Source organism: Coffea eugenioides, chromosome 11 (assembly GCF_003713205.1).
Source record: "Coffea eugenioides isolate CCC68of chromosome 11, Ceug_1.0, whole genome shotgun sequence".
NCBI classification, from domain to species: domain Eukaryota; kingdom Viridiplantae; phylum Streptophyta; class Magnoliopsida; order Gentianales; family Rubiaceae; genus Coffea; species Coffea eugenioides.
Window position 1 is genome coordinate 38,737,420 of NC_040045.1, and position 19,328 is coordinate 38,756,747.

Here is a 19,328-nt window from a genome sequence, read left to right on the forward strand (position 1 = left end):
TCGATTTAATTTTATTTTTACCTTTTATTTATTAGTATTCGCATATTTCTTGATTGCAGTACTTATGACTATTCAATTAATTGATTGTCTTGGATCCGAATAATTAGTTAATTGGATAATCTATTGTCAATTAAGGCATTTAAATCCGTAATTATTTAATTGCCATGAAATAGTGACAACTGACACGATTAGATTTGTGTCAGGGGGATACGCGGGCTAATATGAAATAACCCTGGTAGTGCGTTATTTGGTTAGAATAGGGCTCCTCTAATACGTAAGATAATTGGGAAATTAAATCTTATGGGCGTACCTATGATTATTTCTCAATTAGATCAGTGATTAACGGGCATACCTTAATTGCCGATACAGTAAGGAGGGGTTGACTGTCATCGTTTGTTTGGCAGTTATAACCTATTTATTAATAAATATTTGGAATTGCTTGTGCATCGATAATCAATTAGGTGAACCATTGTTGAAGTTATTTCTTGGCTAGACCTTTAATTATTATTACTTTGATTTTAGTGAATTGTCATTTAATTTTTAGTTGGCTATTTTATTCTTAGTTGAATTGTTTTAATTGTTATCGTTTATACAAAAACATCCCCTGTGTTATTTTGGATTTTTAAAGAGACAAATATCCTCAGTTCCTGAGGATACGACCCTACTTGCCCTGTCTACAAGTTCATAATTATTTGTGAAAAAAAATCATCCCATTCGGGTATATCGGATCAAGCAAACTCTTCGAGAACATGATGAATCAAGTAACTCATTGCACACCTAGAGTCCCTGCTTCAGTACTTGAAATCGGATTTTGATTACTTTAACTAATAATTAAATTTATTTTTATTATTGTATAAGTTTCGACACTCTGTCATTACACTAAAAGTTACAAGAATTATATAAACAAATTTGAACAGGACAAAATGCAACTTGTGAGGCCAGATTTAGTTCAGACCGGATCCCTTTAAATTTAGCTCTGGACTGGACACTAACTACAAACTACAGGTCATCACTTGGCTTCGTGATTAATTTAGTGCGGTAGATGAAACGTGGAATGAACTGTAAAACACTAAAATGTATTCCTAATGAATTAATTCAAAGTTGACTTGGAAAATTATTTAGATGCACTCATGTATTATAGGACAGAAAGGTAAAAGGCAAAATGGAAAGTTACTTTAACCGCTATTTCTACCAAGTTTATTATTTTATCTTCTTCCCCCTAAGTGTTAGACATCTGGGTCCCTGGGTCCCTGATCTGGGTCCCTGATCAATCTTTAAGATTTCTGATGATAGAAAGTAGTAACTTTTAAGATTTTAGATGGATAGAGGGTTTTGTGTAAAATGCATAACGTGTAATTCTATATACGTACGGTGTAATTCACTTTTAATTAGAGGTGGCAATATGGATAAATGGTTCATAATTGGTTTTGACTAAATGGATGGTGGATGAAATTTATCCAATCCATATAGATCCATTTAATAAATGGATCTAAATGGATGGATCTAAATGGATTAAATAAAAACCAATTATCCATTTATAATCCATTTAAATATTTTGGTTACTTTGTTTTTGTATTACCATTTCTTGTAATATGAATAGCTTTGAGAAAAAGCCGGAGTATTTATAAACACAATAATCTTGGACTAGTCTAAATCGCGAATTTCTGGACGTCCTAATCACTTTTTTTCTCACCTTCATTAATTTGATGCGGATCTATTCTGCAAGTTTCCGTTAATAATTCTACAGCATCTGAGATGTCAATTAACAACCACATGCCCCAAGTCTTCAGCGTGCAAAGGGCGTTGGAAATTAGTTATGTTTAAGTTGTTAAGATTTTCCCACTCAATCCTTCATTCAACAGCTGTCACATGTGGTCCTTCATTCCCAGTTGGTTCTAGTTAGAGGGATCTATCCGTTTCTTTTATTTGGTTTTTAGGGAAATGGATATATGTGGTTTTTGTGGATAATCCATATAAATTCATTTAATTTAATGGTTTTACTTGGATCAACCATTTAAAACCAATACCATAAATGGATAATCCAAATCCATTTAATTATGGATTATATGGATGGATAAATGGATCTCAATCCAAATTGCCACCTCTACTTTTAATATTATATAATAATAAAATAAAATTTTGTTGACTCTACACATATATAAAAAATAATATATAAGATACAATTTGAACCATACCTTTTTTTTTTTTTTTGCCAAGTTTTGATCATAAATCTTCAGGAACGATTACCGTTCCTGCCTCTCCTCGATTTTAGAGGATAGAAAGCAACGATTGAGGGGCATTGTAGTCTCCGTGAGAGTATTCAAATTCTTATATAAAAAAATGAGGACTAAAGAGTCCAGACAAATCCCACCAACTGCGGTATTTGAATATTGATAAATGGTTCATCACGTTAGTACAAACAATTTTGAACCTTCCCCTAGTTAATTTTCAGGTAAACGCCCAATCTCATCCCTAAACATATTCACTGATATCAATTTAATTTTTAATTTTTATTTCTAACTAATTTGATACGTGAACTTATTTTGTGATTTCAATTAAAGACTTCCATGATGGTACCATCACCTAAAATCGATTTGGCTCCTTATCGAACAACTAAACAGCGATATTTTAGAAATATCACTCACGAAACTGTAATAAATTAAGTAAATCGTGTATAAAATCACAAGATTAAATTTTAAAAAAGTTTTATTTGGTTCTTTTTTACATGATTTAAAAGATATATGGTAATTTTTTACACGATTTACTTGTTTTATAATAGCTTCGTGAATTACTTTCCCATAATACTCCTGTTTAGTTAATCAATTAGAAATCAGGTGGGTTTTAAATAGTGATGCCACTACAGAGGTCTTTAATTAGAACTATAAAATACATTCAAATGCCAAATTGGCCAAAAATAAAAGTTATGAACTAAATCAAAAAGTTTAAGGACGAAAATTAGTGTGTCGTCTCTGCATAGCTTCTCAACAAAAGTGTGTCGATCTGCATAGAAATTTTGGACTGAAAGAAGAGAGAGAAACAGGAATGGATCGCACTTGTGTTGATTCTGCCATTGAACAGCTCTCAAAGCTGTTGACTCTACCCCGCTTGACTTCTACTACAATGGAGATTCAAGTAAAGGCTCTTCTGCTGGACTTAAGATTTGTGAAAATGTTCTTTTGCTGCTTGACAACCTTCAAGCCCGCTGATGATCAAGAAACCATGATGGTGGCATCTATGGAGCTGACAACAGCTCGAGCTACACTAGAAGCAGCAGGGTGTAAACTGTATCAAGCTGGATTCTTTGCAAGCTTTGGACTAGATATCCAAGACTGGGAAACTTTGGTGTCTGATTTGCTTCAAATTGTTGAGCATTTGAAGCCAGAAGTCAGAGAGATTTGTCTTGGTGTTTTAGTTCATCACTCTTGGAACCCAAACTCGAAGCCCTCTTGCACGAATGAGGAGATCCTTGACTTCGTGGATTCCATCCTACTGAATTTGAAGAGACTATCGTTAATTGTCAACAACAACAACAACATGGTCCCTGATTTGAAGAAGCAGATGGAAGCCCTTGAAGAGAAGCTAAAGTTCACCAGAGATTTCCTTGACTTCACCAAAAGAAGATGTGGGAGATCATATGACAGACTTGAAGATCTCTTCACAATATTTCAAGCTTGGACTAAAAATGCTGCTTGCTTGTCACTTCTGTATTGGGTGGAGCTGGACATCATGGACCAAAACATGGCTCATCAAATGAATACTGTGCTCTCTGATAGCCTACAAGAGATCATGCGTTGCACTCCAAGGGTCATACAGATGTATCTTGGGCTCCTTAAAGCTTCAAAGACTTCGCGAGAAGACATCCTTCCAGTGGGGGAAATCCTTGCAAGATTTGTTAGTTTTTTACCCTTGGAAAATCTCGTGGATTCTGTGGAGGGTGATGACATTGCAATCTTCCGCACGGGCCTGATTTTCTTAATTTCATTCCTCATGGATCTACCAAAGGAGTTACAAAAAGGAGCAGCCAGGAGAAATGAGTCCTTGAAACTAATTGAAGTAGCCAGGAAAAATGCGTTCTTGAAACAAATTGAAGCAGCCATTTATAAGGTGGCATCTCTAATTTCCATGGGAGGAGATTCTTTTGTTCCTACATGCCTGGAAAAGATGCACAAGATCATGACTCAGGTCAAAAAGCATCACTTCCAAATGCCAAAGTCATCAGCTTCTAATTGTCCCAAGACTGACGGAATGGGATTTGTTTATTCCATCTTGATAAATTTGGAGGAAATCATGAAAAGCAATGCCACCAATTTTTTCCTTTTTGCAAAGCACATAGTTGGGGCAATCCACAGGGAACTTCATGCCCTTTGGCTTTTGCAAAAGGGTATAACGCATTTGCAAAATGGGTATCAATACAAAAAGCTAAGAGGTCTTCTGGCACAAACTATCAATGTAGCATACCGAGCAGAACATGTTGTCAGATCACGTTCAGTTGTGGATAGGCCCATTTGGTATCATTTGATGTGTCTTTCAGACGTACTGGAAGAAATAAAAATCATCAAGACTGCAGTTGGCAAGATTAGAAGAGAGGTGCAGACATCCAAGAAGATAAGTTTTTGTGCTCAGACAAGTATCAACTGCACACAATTATCATCACGAACTAATGCTTCAAATGTTGATGAAGTTGCTTTTCCCTTCACTGATGAAGCTGATGCAATTATTAATCTCCTAATGAGAGGATCACTCGGGCTTTCCATTGTCTCAGTAGTTGGAATGCCTGGAGTAGGTAAGACAACACTCGCCAAAGCAGCGTACAACAATCTTTCAGTTAAAATGCACTTTCATAAACTAGCGTGGTGCTCTGTTTCTGATGGTACACAAAGAAGTGGAGACTTGTTACTTGATATATTAAAGTGCACTAATCCTGCTAAGACTGACGAAGATTTAGCTCTTGAAGTCAGGAGAAGTTTACTGAAAGAGAGGTACCTCATTGTTTTAGATGATATTTGGGAGATTGGAGCTTGGGATGCTATAAAACTGTCACTTCCAAACGATAAAAATGGGAGTAGAATTCTGCTGACGAGTCAAAATCACAACCTGGGTTTGCAAACTGGACTTCCTCATAATGTTTATCCTCTTTCTGTACTCAATGATGAAAGAAGCTGGAAACTTTTGGAAAAGATGCTATTCCACAACCATGGCTGCCCTCCACATCTATTAGGTGTCGGTCAGAAAATTGCAAGTAATTGTAAAGGACTACCTTTGGCGCTCGCTGCAAGTGCAGTTCTTCTTCGAAGGGAAGAGCAGAATCTTGATCAATGGGGACGAATTGAAGAAAGTTCAAATCCAGGCATTGCCGGCAAAGGTTTCATGGACATTCTAGAGCTAAGCTACAACCGCTTACCCGACCATTTGAAACCTTGTTTTCTTTATTTTGGCTCCTTGCAAGCTGGTAAAGAAGTTAGTGGCCAAAAGCTGATTTTACTATGGATTGCAGAAGGATTCATACAGAAGGCGGCAATTGGGAGTATTGGGAGCTTAGAAGTTCTGGGAATGGACTACTTGATAGAGCTAATTGATCATAGCCTGGTAGATGTCACTAAAAGAAGTTCGGATGGTGGAATAAAAGCATGTCGTGTTAATGAGCTCTTGCATAGCTTTTGCGTGGAAAAGGCTCAAGAAGAAAACTTTTTGCACGTTGATTGGTCAGATCGGTCTGATCTTTCTCATGGCTCATCAACTCGAACAATGCATTACCCTTATCGGTTGTGCATTCGATCTAAATGGGAAACTTTTATGCAGCCGAAACCTATTGGTAGACATCTCTACTCTCTACTTGCCTGTTCCAAAATTAGTAGGCATCAATCCTATTTAAGATCTGTTGCCTTTGAGCATTTTCATAGCTTTAAACTTCTTTACATCTTGAATTTGGAGGGCATCTACTTGGATATTTCTTTTCCTCAAGAAATCATGTCAATAGTTCATTTGAGACACTTAGCAATCCGAGGTAGTTTTACAAGGATCCCATCATCCATAGCCAATCTTTGGAACCTAAGAAGTCTTGTTGTGAAAGGAGGACGATCCTTGATTTCTTTACCAGAAGCCATTTTGAAGATGAAAAGTTTAAAACATGTGAAAATAAGTGAAAAGGCTGTTATCTCTTTGGGTGACCATGAGCTTGAGGATTCTTCTCTGCAAGTTAATTACATCAAGACTTTTTCCACGCTAGCTCTTCATCATGTAGCAGATTCTGAGAATCTGTTAAGAAAGTTAACTGGACTTCAGAAGCTCAGATGTGTTGTTTCAGGATCACAACTGTATAGTAATAACAAAGTTCAGTTTCCAGCATTTGCCTACCTAAAAGATCTCCAGTCACTAACATTGTCTACGCTTGATTATGAAGGTCTAGTTTCTTGCAGTTGGTTGCACAATCAGTTTCAGACATTTAACTTCCCCTCAACTCTCAAGAAACTGACCTTGTATAGATTGGGACTACCGTGGAGAGGAATATCAATGATAATGCAGCTCGAGAATCTCGAGGTTCTGAAATTACGCGAACAAGCTTTTATGGGGAATAGATGGCACATGAAACTGGGAAAGGAGGAATTTCGCAACCTCAAATTCCTAGAACTGTCAAATTTAGACATCCGACAATGGCGTGGCAACGACATTGATCCCTTCCCATGCCTTGAAGGACTAGTTGTGCGAGATTGTCACAGACTTTTGGAGGTTCCCCTTTGTTTGGGAAGAACTGCTACCCTGCAGATGATTGAGTTGCGTCAATGCAGCGATAGTGTCAAAAAATTAGCCAAAGATATTCTAGAAGAACAGGGAAATTGGGGCAACAATGAACTTAAACTTCTCATCTTAGACTCTTAGCAGGTTAGTTAAATTACGGCCTTTTGTTGTTCTCAATTTAATGTAATTTCCTCGTCTTCTTTTTTTTTTCCCCTTATATTATCATTTTGATTTTCAGTTGCTTGAAATTAAAGAATTTCTGAGCCGAAGGTCAGCGACCGGTAAAACTGAAATCCTCAGAGGCATTCTCGTTCCATTGTTACAGTTGGATTGACTCAGCAGTTTCAAGCATCTATATTTTTAATATGTCAATGGTCAATTCAGTACATGCATTTGCTTGAATGGACGACCGCAGAATTCAGGTTATCTCCTGCAGGTAAACTTCTGTTCTGCTGAACTATGCCCCTTAATTTGACAGCAATGACACGGGAAGGGCAAAAGAAAAACTGAAGGGATTCTCAAAATCATCTGCACCAATAGATGATAATCAGCAAACCTTTGCAGTTTGAAGTACTAGGCTGTTTTGGTTCTTTCCAGTCATGTCCAACTCCTCGTGTTTTCTTGGCTTGGCTCTGAACGCTGATATGTATGCTGTTTGGTGGAATTATGAATAAATGTTTCCTTGTTATATTGCAATTTTCTTGCTTCCTATCTTCAACTATGAGCAATGATGGAGTCAAGGGGGCTGATGGGGCCATAACCCCCATAAGTTTTGAAAATTTTAATTTATATTGTGTAAATATATATATAAAATAAAGTTGGATCCCTCTAATTTTTTTATAATTTTAGTTTATATTATGATAATATATATATATATATATATATGAATTAGCCACTTTTAAATTAATTTTTTTCAAAAAATTTACTTATTTTTTACGTGCCTTTATAATTAAAGTTAATTTTGATGTTTTAAATGTCATATTTCTAAATAAATGAAAATCATTTTGAACATAGCATATTAAAAAAATTTTGTTAGAAAAATTTTGACCCTTAGAAATAAAATCCTGACTCCGTCACTGAGCATGAGAAGAGGAATGATTTGAAAATACTACATAAACACATCGGCAGGATCTTTTGTCCCATTTTCGTTCCAGTTCCCACGGCATGTCCTATCTTTTACTGTATTATTGTTTTCGGTTTTCACAAATATTCTTATTTTAATTATTTTTGTTTTCTTATGTTCCAATAACTGCCAACGGGTTAAAATTTAGAATGCAATAGACTAAAAAATAAGTGATATATTTTTTTTATCTATAAAATTTTTTAGTTTATTCCGTCAATAGTTATTGAAATTTAAAGGAGTAAAAACAATTAAAATGGGATGTTTGCATACAAAAAAATGATTAATATAATAAAAAGTGAAATAGGAAGCCAACCAAAAAAAGATCCATTGGGATAAAGTATTCCATTTCTCCCCTCTTATCCAGTTAAGCACAAGAATGCACAAAACACAACAGAGGATGGGCAATCAACAAAATTTTCACTATCTACATATTTACGTTCGCTATTCAAACTTTTTCGTGGGCGAAATCTATTAATTATATAATGCTCAATATTACATATTTAAGAATCCGTGAAAAGGAATTTTTCTGAAAAAATGTGAGAGATACTTAATTCTTAAATCTAATAAACCAGTGGTAAATTTAGATTTAAAAGACGAATTAATCTACTTGATACCCGAGTTGTTTTGACTTGGTAAGAATTTGCTCAAATTTTATTTGCCAGCTAATCAAATTAAAATGTGAACGACAAAGTTTCAAAATCAATTACAACTGGGTTCAATTAGTACAAAACTTGAAATATATATTGTAAGGACTTGCAAATTCCTTATATTTTTCTTAAAAATGCCATTTTATTTGAAAATTATTACTTTATAATAGCCTTACTACCTAATCACTCCACAATAAGTGCAAATGAATATAGAAGTAAGGGTTTTCTCTTTTCGATTTCAAGTTAGCGCGAATTAGGGTTTTTACGTCTATCCGTAGTGTGACTATCCTGTGCGGAGTGTGGATCAAATTTGGTACTTAGGAGTGAGTTTTAGGTGTTGTTAAGTGTGTGAGTAGAAGTGATAATAATAAATTAGTGAATTATAAGTTAAAACTCTAGTATACGCGATTTTAGGAAAATCGGCTCGAACCGACGTGTACCGTTTTTTTTTTCGATTGACCACACCACTTGACCAACACTTTCCTACCCTAAAATATCCTTGATATTATTGCAAAATATCTCCCTCAATCTCAGCATGGAGTGGCCGAATTATTTGACCAAAAAAAACAAGGAAAAAAGAAAAATTTAAGAATGAATCTTGAAGCAACAAGTGGCGGTCTTCCATTGGATTGTTGACTAACTAATTTACACCATATTTATCACCAAAAACCAACCAATTTCCTCCATAATTTCAGCATACCAGCCGAGAGCAAGAGATAGAGAAGAGTGAAGAGAGCTTTCCAATTTTCAACCTTGAATCCAACATTTTGAGTGAAAACAAGAAAAATTAAACCGATTAATCACTAGTTTGGGAGCTTAGGAAGCTTGGAAGCTAAACTTTGCAAGGAGTGGTGGAGGATATCCTTTGTAAGCTTGTTCTTGAGGTATATTGGCTGTCCCTTATCTTGGGTTCTTTTATTTTTGGCTTAAGTTGCTATACAACTCATGTTTTGATGAAATTGGTGGCTATACAAGTAGTTGTGATGATTTTGGGTGCATTAGTAAGGTAGGGTTTTGTATTGTTCAGCCCTATTTTTTATTGTGTGGATGGTATATGATGTATATAAACTTGTATATGAGGTGGTAGTGATAGTTTTAAATTAGAAATGTGAATTATACCTTGAATGTAGCAAAATTTCAGAAGTGAAAATCCTTAGTGCCATGTTCTGCCCGGTTTTAGTTCACCATGATAGAGGCCGAATTAGATTTAGCACAAAACATGAAAGTTGTAGAGAATGATGTTTTATAGTTGTCTACACAATTTCAGCCCAATCCGAGCATTGTATCTCGTAAAAAGATAAAAATACCCCTGAGACGCCCTAGCTCGAGTCCACCAGATAGTTTTGACATTTCCTCATGTTGGCTGCGTTTTTCACCTTGATCCGTACCAAATCAGTTTTTGGCCAAAACATGAAACTTTTAGCCCTATGTTTCAGATTTCCAAAACAACCGAAAACATCTCAAACAGAATTGTGTAGCCTGAGTTATTGTCATTTGAAGTCAGTACTGACAACTGTCCTGACAAGGACATTTTGGTTTTGTAATCCGGACTTTGACCTAGATACACTATGAACTGGACTGAGTAATCTTCATCTAAGTTGTAGCACTCTATCTTAACTTCGAAACGGTATAAATTTCACCCTAATCCGATAAGCGTAGTTTCGGTTGTATCCGATACGCTAAGTGACGTCAAATCTGCTTTTGATTTTAGGCCTTAAACTTCATTTTCGGTCAATTTTTCTAACTTGGTTTGGTAATCATATGATATTGAGCCTATTGAACGGCTATTGTAATGCATTTATGTTGTGTGTAATGTTGGGACTAATTGAGGAAAATAATGAAGTCGTAAATGGTTGGAAAATAGGTAAATACAAAGGGCGTGCTGCCCAAATTTACGCTCGAGAACTAGAAAGAGATACTTACGACTTGAGTAAGGCTTGAGAGCGAATACCACTTGAACCATCTAGGATAGATATGTCTTCTGTTATCGAGGTATATAAGTTAGAATTTGGCCAAACTTGTACTCTTGGGAAATGAAATAACAACTACTCCGAAGACGTTTTCCTCGTACTTTCGACTCAAATGGTATTTTCAAACATAATTGTTACAAAGTTTCACAGTTTGAAAAGCGAACGAGTGTTCTACGAAGATTCTCTAAATGAATTTCAATTATTTGGTTCTTATTAAACGAAACGTTTAAGTTTTGACCCTTAGTCGATTTTCAAAATTCTTAAATAATATTTTATCGCAGATTTGAATTCCACACACGGAGTAATACCCGAACGTAACTCGTAAAGGCACCGCATCTTTTGGTGAGTGCTTCCAAATACCTGATTGAACTGGACACTTGTTCACAATACTTGATCAATATAAATAAATGATATGAGATTTGTTGATCGGGTAAGAGTGTACTTTATCGCACTTGCCCTAACATGATATATACTTGTTTATTGTTGCAATTAATTTGATATACTTGTACTTGATTTGTAAGTGTGGAGCGGCAGTATGTACCACACTCAATCCGAGTGAGAGGTGCCTCTTATTCCCGTCTCCATACTTTGATTTTAATTCCGTCGATTGGAGATGTTATCTCATCGACTTCTTGGGGACCCAAACCCCACTGGCTAGTTAATCGAGTCGAGCCGGCAAGGGATTGGTCAATTAGATAACGAACCATGGGTAGTTAGTGATGTCGAGTGCAGTGTTATTTTCTCGACTAATCGGTATACTCGAGTATTACCACCAGTGTTTATTAAGGATTTTGGTCCCAGTAGGGGGTGTGAATGGTGGATGGAGAGTAGTTTAAGTGGTGCTCTACTGGATTGGTTACTTACTTGAAAGTTGACGGAGTGTCAACTATTATTTGATCAATCTCTGATGATGCAATGGGAAGTTGGCTCCTGAGAGCCATCCGTATCCTTATATTTGAAAATGATTATTGCTTATTGGCTTATTGTTTCTTTTGAAAAACAAAAATACTCTATACTCGTTCATTTTGAGATTTACTACTTGAAGTGTTATTGCTCACTTTTATGAATTTTTCATACTCATTACTTTACTACGTGATATTTGCACGTTTAAATAATGGTCAACTTGCTATCTGAAACCTTACTGGGTTTTTAGCTCATTCCACGTCATTTATTTTCCTTACAGGGGGTACGAGCGAGGCGTGAGATGTGTACAGACTAGCGTAGTCTAGTTGTTTTGAATTTTGAATTTGTACTCACGCTAGTACCCGACTAGGGTTGATTGTACTTGAATTGTAAATACTTTGAAGTATTTTGGTGTGTAGAAACTTTGTATCTGGATTTGTGCATCGATGTATATTATAAGTTTGAATTGCGATGTTATTTATTGTATATGGATGTATGCGGGAGATCCGAGTGAGTGAGTTCTGGTGAGAGTTGGACAGACGGTCCGTCGAACCCTTTGGTACACTTTAGGGGGAGGTGGGGCCGTCACATATATAATCCAAGCGACTTGAGTTCAACTAGATAAAAACTCGTCTAAATTCAACTCAACAAATAAGCAAATCAAGTTTAACTACAATTTCAAATTCATTAAAAATAAACAAATAAGTTTGAATACAAGAATGTTGTACTTGATTAATCTTATTTAGAGTTCTAAGGAAATTAATCTTATACTTGAAAAAACTTTCATTTTCGAATGTGTAAGGTTTAAAATTTGGCCAATAAAGTTCTTTGGATTAATCTTATACCGACAATGTTCAAACAAACATCTTTTGCTCCATTCAATCATAAATTTTGAGCTTTATAACTCTACATAATAATGGAGAAGACTTGTCACTAAACAAGTCTTGTTATGAAATTATGGTACCAAAAGTTGATCTCCTGCTATAATTTTTTTTTCTTTAATTTTAGCACATCTTGATAAAAACAACCTTCAAAAAACAAATCAAGATCAGCAGAAGTTAAAAAACTACTGAGAGCCCATAATGGCTAATATCACTCAATTCAAGAACTGTCATAAAATATTGAATTCAATGGTGTTAGGGGCTCTTTGTAAGTCTTCAATCTTATTCTTGTGGAACCGTTCTTGAATTTGAATGGTATTAGGCTCTGTATTAGCCTCTTCATAGAAGTTAAGCATGATTGGAAAGGCCCAAAACAGAACCATACATGTTCAATAGGAAACTAACTTTTTGGATTTGCCACTTTAGTTTCATTTTTCAGCGCCTCACCTGCCATTGCCTGTCAATATCAAGGTGCAGATTTTATCAGAAGAGAAGTTCATATTTGAGTGCATAACCTGAATTCCATGTCCATTCAAGCAAATTGACAGTTGATAAATAGGGATACCTGAATCAACAGAGCCACTCAGCTCTGGAATTGGAACAAGAAGAAATGTTTCTTACAAGTTTTGTTTTATCAAACTGGACCTTCGGCTGAGAATTTCCATTTCAAGCATCTGAAAGCAAAAGAAAGATATCGATGATACATAATAGTAGAACGTAAATTTCATTAATACAACTAGTTTAAGAATGCTCACTCAAATGCCAAGTAAATGGTCATGCATGATATTAGATGAAACAAGTGGCAAGTTCGAAATGATTCTGTTAAGGAATCAAATTTAATAAACTACCATTCAGTTTATTTATCAACCAAACATGTTCTATGCACCTCGTTAGCAAGGAAAGTCATAAACTCATAATGAGATGAAAATGGAAATTGAGATTAATAACCTTCTATGAATCTGAGATCAGAAGTTCAAGTTCATAGTTGCCCCAGTCCCGTTGTTTTTTGAGAATCACCTCAGCCAAGCTTTTGACTCTATCGCTGCATCGACACAACTCAATCATCTGCAGGGTTGTAACTCTTTCAAAACAATAGGGGATCTCCACGAATCTATAACAATCTCCCATAAGAAGTTGTTCAAGGCATGGGAAGGGATCATAGGCGACAGACCATTGTCGAAGGTTTAAATTTGACAGTTCCAAGTATTTGAGGTTACAAAATTCCTCCTCTTCCGGTGTCATGTCCCATCTTTTACCCCTAAAAGTTTCTTCTCGTAATTTGAGAACCTCGAGTTTGGGTAGCTGCCTGATTATTGACATTGCCCTCCAAGGTAGTCCCAATTTATACACGGTCAGTTTCTTAAGAGTTGAGGGAAAAGCAAATGTGTGAAATTGATTCTGTATCCAACTGCAAGACGCTAGACCTTCATAACCGAGAGTATACAATGTTAGTGCCTGGAGATTTTCTAGGTAGGCCAAAGCTGGAAACTGATTCTCGTTATCACAACACAGCTGTGATAATGAAACAATACATTTGAGCTTCTAAAGTCCACTTAACCTTCTTAACACCTTCTCAGGATCTGCTACATGATGAAGAGCTAATGTGGAAAAGGTTTTCATGTTATTCACTAACATAGATGAATACTCAAGCTCAAGATCATCCAGAGAGATAACAGCATTTTCACTTACATGCACATGTTTCAAATTTCTCATCGTCCAAACTGTTTCTGGTAAACAAATCAAGGGTTGTAATCCTTTCACAGCAATGCTTCTTAGATTCCAAAGATTGGCTATTGATAATGGAATTGCCGTAAAACTACCTTGGATTGCTAAGTATCTTAAATGAACCATTGATATGATTACTTCAGGAAAAGATAAATCCAAGTAGATGCCTTCCAAATTCAAGATGTGAAGGAGTTTAAAGCTATGAAAATACTGAAAGGCAACGGATTTTAAATAGGATTGATTCCTTCTAATTTCAGAAGAGACCAATAGTGAGTAGAGATATTGACCAACAGGCTTTGGCTTACCGAAAGTTTCCCATTTAGAATGAATGCTTAACCGGTAAGGGTAATGCTTTGCTCGACTTGAGAAGCCATGAGAAATATCAGACCAATCAATGTGCAAGAACTTGTCTTCTTGAGCTTTTTCCAGGCAGAAATCGTGTTATAGATCATTAAGTCGGTATGCTTTATCCCACCATCAGAACTTCTTTCAGTGACATCTACAAAGCTACGATTGATGAGCTCCATCAAGTAGTCTTTTGCCAAAACTTCTAAGCTCTCCATGCTCCCCATTGCAGTTGTTCGTATGAATCCTTCTGCAACCCATAACAATGTCAACTTTTGGGCACTAATTGCCTTACCAGCTTGAAAGGCACCAAAATATAGAAAGCAAGGCTTCAAATGGTCAGGTAAATGCTTGTAGCTTCGTTCTAGAATATCCCTGTACCCTTTGCTAGCAATGCCTGGATTTGAGTTTTCTTCAATTCGTCCCCAAAAATCAAGATTCCTCTCTTCCTTTTGAAGGAGAGCCAGAATTGCAACAATCGCCAGAAGTAGTCCTTTACATTTCCTTGCAATTTTCTTTGCAACATCTAATAGATTGTCAGGGCAACCGTGGGTGTGGAATAGCATTTCTTCCAAATATTTCCAGCTTTTTTCATCAGTGAATGGAGAAAGAAGATGAGTATTGTAAGCAAGACCAGTTTGCAAAGCTAGATTATGATTTTGACTTGTTAAGACAATTCTGCTGCCATTTCGATCTCTTGGAAGTGACTGTCTAATAGAATCCCAAGCTCCCATCTCCTAGATATCATCTATAACAACAAGGTATCTCTGTCGCAATAAACTTTTCCTGATTAGATCTGTTAAATCTTCATCACTCATATCATATAGATCTACATCTTCAACTGAAGTAATGCAGTTGACAATGTCAAGCAACAAGTCCCTACTTCTGTATGTTTCAAAAACAAGGCACCATGCAAGTTTATGAAAGTGCAATTGAACCGAAGGATCATTGTATGCTATCCTCGCAAGTGTTGTCTTACCTACTCCAGGCATGCCGACTATGGAGACAATCGAAAGCTCATTTGATCCTCTTTTGAGTAGATTAATAACTGCATCTGCCTCATTATTGAAGCCCAAAACTTCATAAGATCCAAAACTATAAGTTCTTGATGATAATGGGATTCGATTGATGCTTGTCTCAGCGCTAGAAGTAGAACTTCTGTTGCTTGATGTGTGCTCCTCTCTTTTAACCTTTTTTCAACTGTAGTTTTGATAACTTTGATTCCTTTTAGGACGTCAGAAAGACATATCAAATGATACCAAATAGGCCTATCCACAATTGAACACGAGCGAATGACACCTTCTGCTCGGTAGGCCACATCAATAGTCTACGCCTAAAAACCATTTAGCTCCTGACTCTTATGCTCGTTCTGCAAATCCATTATATCCTTATGCATAGGAGAAAGGGAATGAAGTTCCCTATGGATTGCTGCAACTTTATGTTTTGCAACAAGGATAAAATTGGCAGCATTGCTTTTCATTATTTCCTCCAGATTTATCAAAAGGGAATGAACAAATCCCCTTCCATCAGTCTTGGGACAATTAGACGCAGATGACTTTGGCATCCGAACATGATGCTTTTTGGCCTGAATCATTATCTTGAGAATCTTTTCCAGGAACCAAGGAATAAAAGAATTGTCTCTCAGGAAGATGAGATTTGCTAACTTACTGATGGCTGCTTCAATTTTTCTCAAGAACGCCTTTCTCCTGACTGCTTCAATTGGTTTCAAGAACACAGTTCTCCGGGCTGCTCCGCTCTGTGATTCCTTCGATGCATCCATGAGGAATGAAATCAAGAAAATCAGCCCATCACGAACGGCTACAATGTCATCACTCTCGACACAATCCACAAGATTTTCCAAGGGTAGAAATCCAACAAATCTTGCAATGATGTCATCCACTAGAAGGGCATCGCCTCGCGATATCTTTGAAGATTTAAGGAGACCAAGATACATCTGTACATCACTTGGAGTGGACGACATTATCTCTTGTACTCTAGGAGAAAGCATAGCATTCATCCAATGAGCCATGTTTTGATCAGTAGAATCCACCTCCACCCAATACAGAAGTGACAAGTAGGTAGCAGTTTTAGTCCCAGCATGAAACATTGTCAAGAAATCTTCAAGTTCGTCATATGATCTCCCACGTCTTTTTATGGTGAAGTCAAGGAAATCTCTAGTGAACTTTAACTTCTCTGCAAGGGCTTCCATTTGCTTCTTCACATCAGGGACAATGTTCTCGCCGGTGCCAACTGATAACAGTCTCTCCAAATTCACAAGGATGGAATCCGTGAATTCAAGGATCTCCTCATTTGTGTAACTAAGCTTTGATTTTGAGTTCAAAGAGTGATTAACTACAACACCAGAACAAATATTTCTTACCTCTGGCTTGAAGCCCTTAACAATTTGTAGCAAATTAGACACCAAAGTTTGCCAGTCTTCGATATCTAGTCCAAAGCTTGCAAAAAAACCAGCTTGATATAATTCAGAGTTTGCTGCTTCTAGTGTAGCTTGAGCTCTTTTCAGCTCAATAGACTCATCCCTCATGGTTTCTTGATCATCAGCGGCCGTGAAGGTTTCCAAGCAGCAAAAGAACATTTTAACAAATTTTAATTCCAGCAGAAGACTCTTGATTTGATTCTCCATATTAGTAGAAGTCAAGCGGGATAGAGCCAGCAGCTTTGAGAGCTGTTCAATAGCAGAATCAACACAAGTATGAACCACCATTCCTGTTTTTTGTTCTTCTTTCAGCCCCAAAAATTTCAATACAGATAGTTACACTTTTGTTGAGAAATTATGCAGAGACGACTGTGTGGAAATACTACAGATAAGGTGATGGGAAAGTTGTTATGCAATAACGTGCGTCTCAATATACCATATGCCCAATAATTGCTGGGGTTCGCCTTGACTCATGATTTGAAAGGCTTGAAGCTTTTTATCTTGTTTATAGGATAGGAGAGGCTGTGTAAAGAAAGACTTTGACTACGAGAAAAAAGTAATTGCCGACAACTTTGAGAGTTTAAGGCCAAAAATATAGTGCTACTAGTTATTAAAGTTAGGGAAAATGGCCATTTTAGTCCTTAAACTATTGCACTTATGCCAATTTCATCCCTCAATGTTGTTTTAGCCTAATTTAAGCCTTTAACTTAAATTTGGTGTCCAATTAGATCCTTTCATGGTGGTGCAACCAATAAAAATCTCTCCGGCATAACATCACCGCCCAACTATGGGCAATCTAGGAACTACAAAGTCAGGGCGAATGTTAGATACAAGAATAATGGATTTCCATTAAAAGGGGAAAAAACAAAATTTTCACTAACTTGGGGAAGAAAACAGAAATTGTCAAAAAGAACCTGCAAAAATGTCTTCTCCACCAAAGCATTTCCCCACCGAATCATATGTATTCTCTTCTTAACAAAAAATCTTCATCCATTACTGCCATTAATCATCAACAAAAACTTTTCCTTAAGCATCACTGCCTTCTCTTGTTTTACATTTCTTTCTCAAATTCCATCGCCTTCTCACAAAGTTGGCAAAAATCAGAAAATTGATGAAGTTTCAATACGTAGAATCCATGGAATTTAATTCTCAAGGCTTCCAAACCCATGGAAGTCTCTAGGGAGATCAGAGATGAGACTTTTCTGTTGTCTCCCCAGAACCATGACCAGTCTCATCATAAAAAACATTGAGAAATTTGTTCAAGTCCTTTATCTACCCTCCAGTAAATAGAGGTTCAAAAACTTCAAATGCCTCTAGCGCAATTTTGAGGGTTGCAGACCAGGAGACCATGGTGGTTCATGCCACTGACATTCTCTCAAGCATTTCATCTAACACTTTTGGGCCCCTTCAACATATGCAATCTTGAATACATATTGAGCAAAAAAAAATGTTCACAAAAATATTCATAAAATGAGCTGCTTTGACGACACGCACACGGGCTTTTTTCCCAACAAAGGAATCCAATGAAATTAACAATGCAGCAACATTGGTAGAGAACTTATGGGAGTTAAAAGAGAAAATTGCGATGTCTCATTTGTAGAAATATTGACAGATTGAGAGAGGAGTCTTAGCTGCTTAGGTAAAATTAGCTACTGATTTGAGAGTTCCAAGAGAACCTCTTTGTTTCAAAAGTTCACTGAAGAAGATTAGTGAGGGAGTTGGCGATGACTCGTTGACCGGTGATAAATGGCGATGGAAAATTTTTATTTTTCCCCAATTTAGTGTAAAATTTGTATTCTACCCCATTTGATAGAAAGTTTTCAGACTTCTTTGTTTTAGCATAGGGCATGACTTGTATTTCCTTTCTTGTCCTTGATTAGGTAGTGACTTTTGTGTTGGAAAAAGTTTAGTGGGCGGTGCCGCTGTAAAAGGATCTAATTAGATAAGAAATTTAAGTTAAAGGATTAAATTAGGCTAAAATAACATTGAGGGATGAAATTGACATAAGTGAAATAGTTTAAGGACTAAAGTGGCGATTTTCCCTTAAAGTTACAAAAGACGGAAACTATGAGAGTTTAAAGCCAAAAAAAATGGGCCCCTCGGGCGCAGGTTGACTGGCTATGGGATAACCTCATCAGGCCCAGGTCATGTGGTCGATTCTGATTCTTCTACCGTCTCGAATCTCTTGAGGGGCGGGGACGGGGGCACAGTGAAATTAGTTGAGTCGAAGGCTCGGATACCCACTGTATTGACAAAAAAAAAAAAAAGCCAAAAAAATAGTGCTACTAGTTAAAGTTTAAAGATGAGTTCCTGATTAGCTTTAGAGATTATTTCAAAAACCTCAATAAAGGTTTGTAACGGTATCACTTAGCACCTCTGAAGTTTATAAAAATCACTTGCCTTCTTTAGTTTTAACCTATTTATTATAACGTTATTATCAACTCACTGTAAAATATATTATTAAAAAACTTATTTGTGGATAGAGAATATATTTTGATTTCTACTATTATCCTTTTCTTGTGAATCATTTTGTTTTTATAGCAAACCTAATTAATTCCTTGG

General features: G+C 36.4%; 1 protein-coding gene and 1 long non-coding RNA gene across 2 annotated transcripts; one reads left to right on the forward strand and one right to left on the reverse strand.

Annotated features, from left to right (window-relative positions):
- Window positions 1-3,042: 3,042 nt before the first annotated feature.
- On the forward strand, window positions 3,043-6,876 carry LOC113752529 (putative late blight resistance protein homolog R1B-16). Its single transcript, XM_027296641.1, has one exon. The coding sequence runs from the start codon at window positions 3,043-3,045 to the stop codon at window positions 6,874-6,876; it is 3,834 nt and encodes a 1,277-aa protein (XP_027152442.1).
- A 5,353-nt stretch (window positions 6,877-12,229) lies between these two features.
- On the reverse strand, window positions 12,230-15,572 carry LOC113753763. Its single transcript, XR_003465075.1, has 3 exons — window positions 13,208-15,572; window positions 12,825-12,933; window positions 12,230-12,716 (listed from the first exon to the last, which is right to left on the reverse strand). It is a non-coding gene; the product is annotated as an uncharacterized LOC113753763 (long non-coding RNA).
- Between the last annotated feature and the right edge of the window lie 3,756 nt (window positions 15,573-19,328).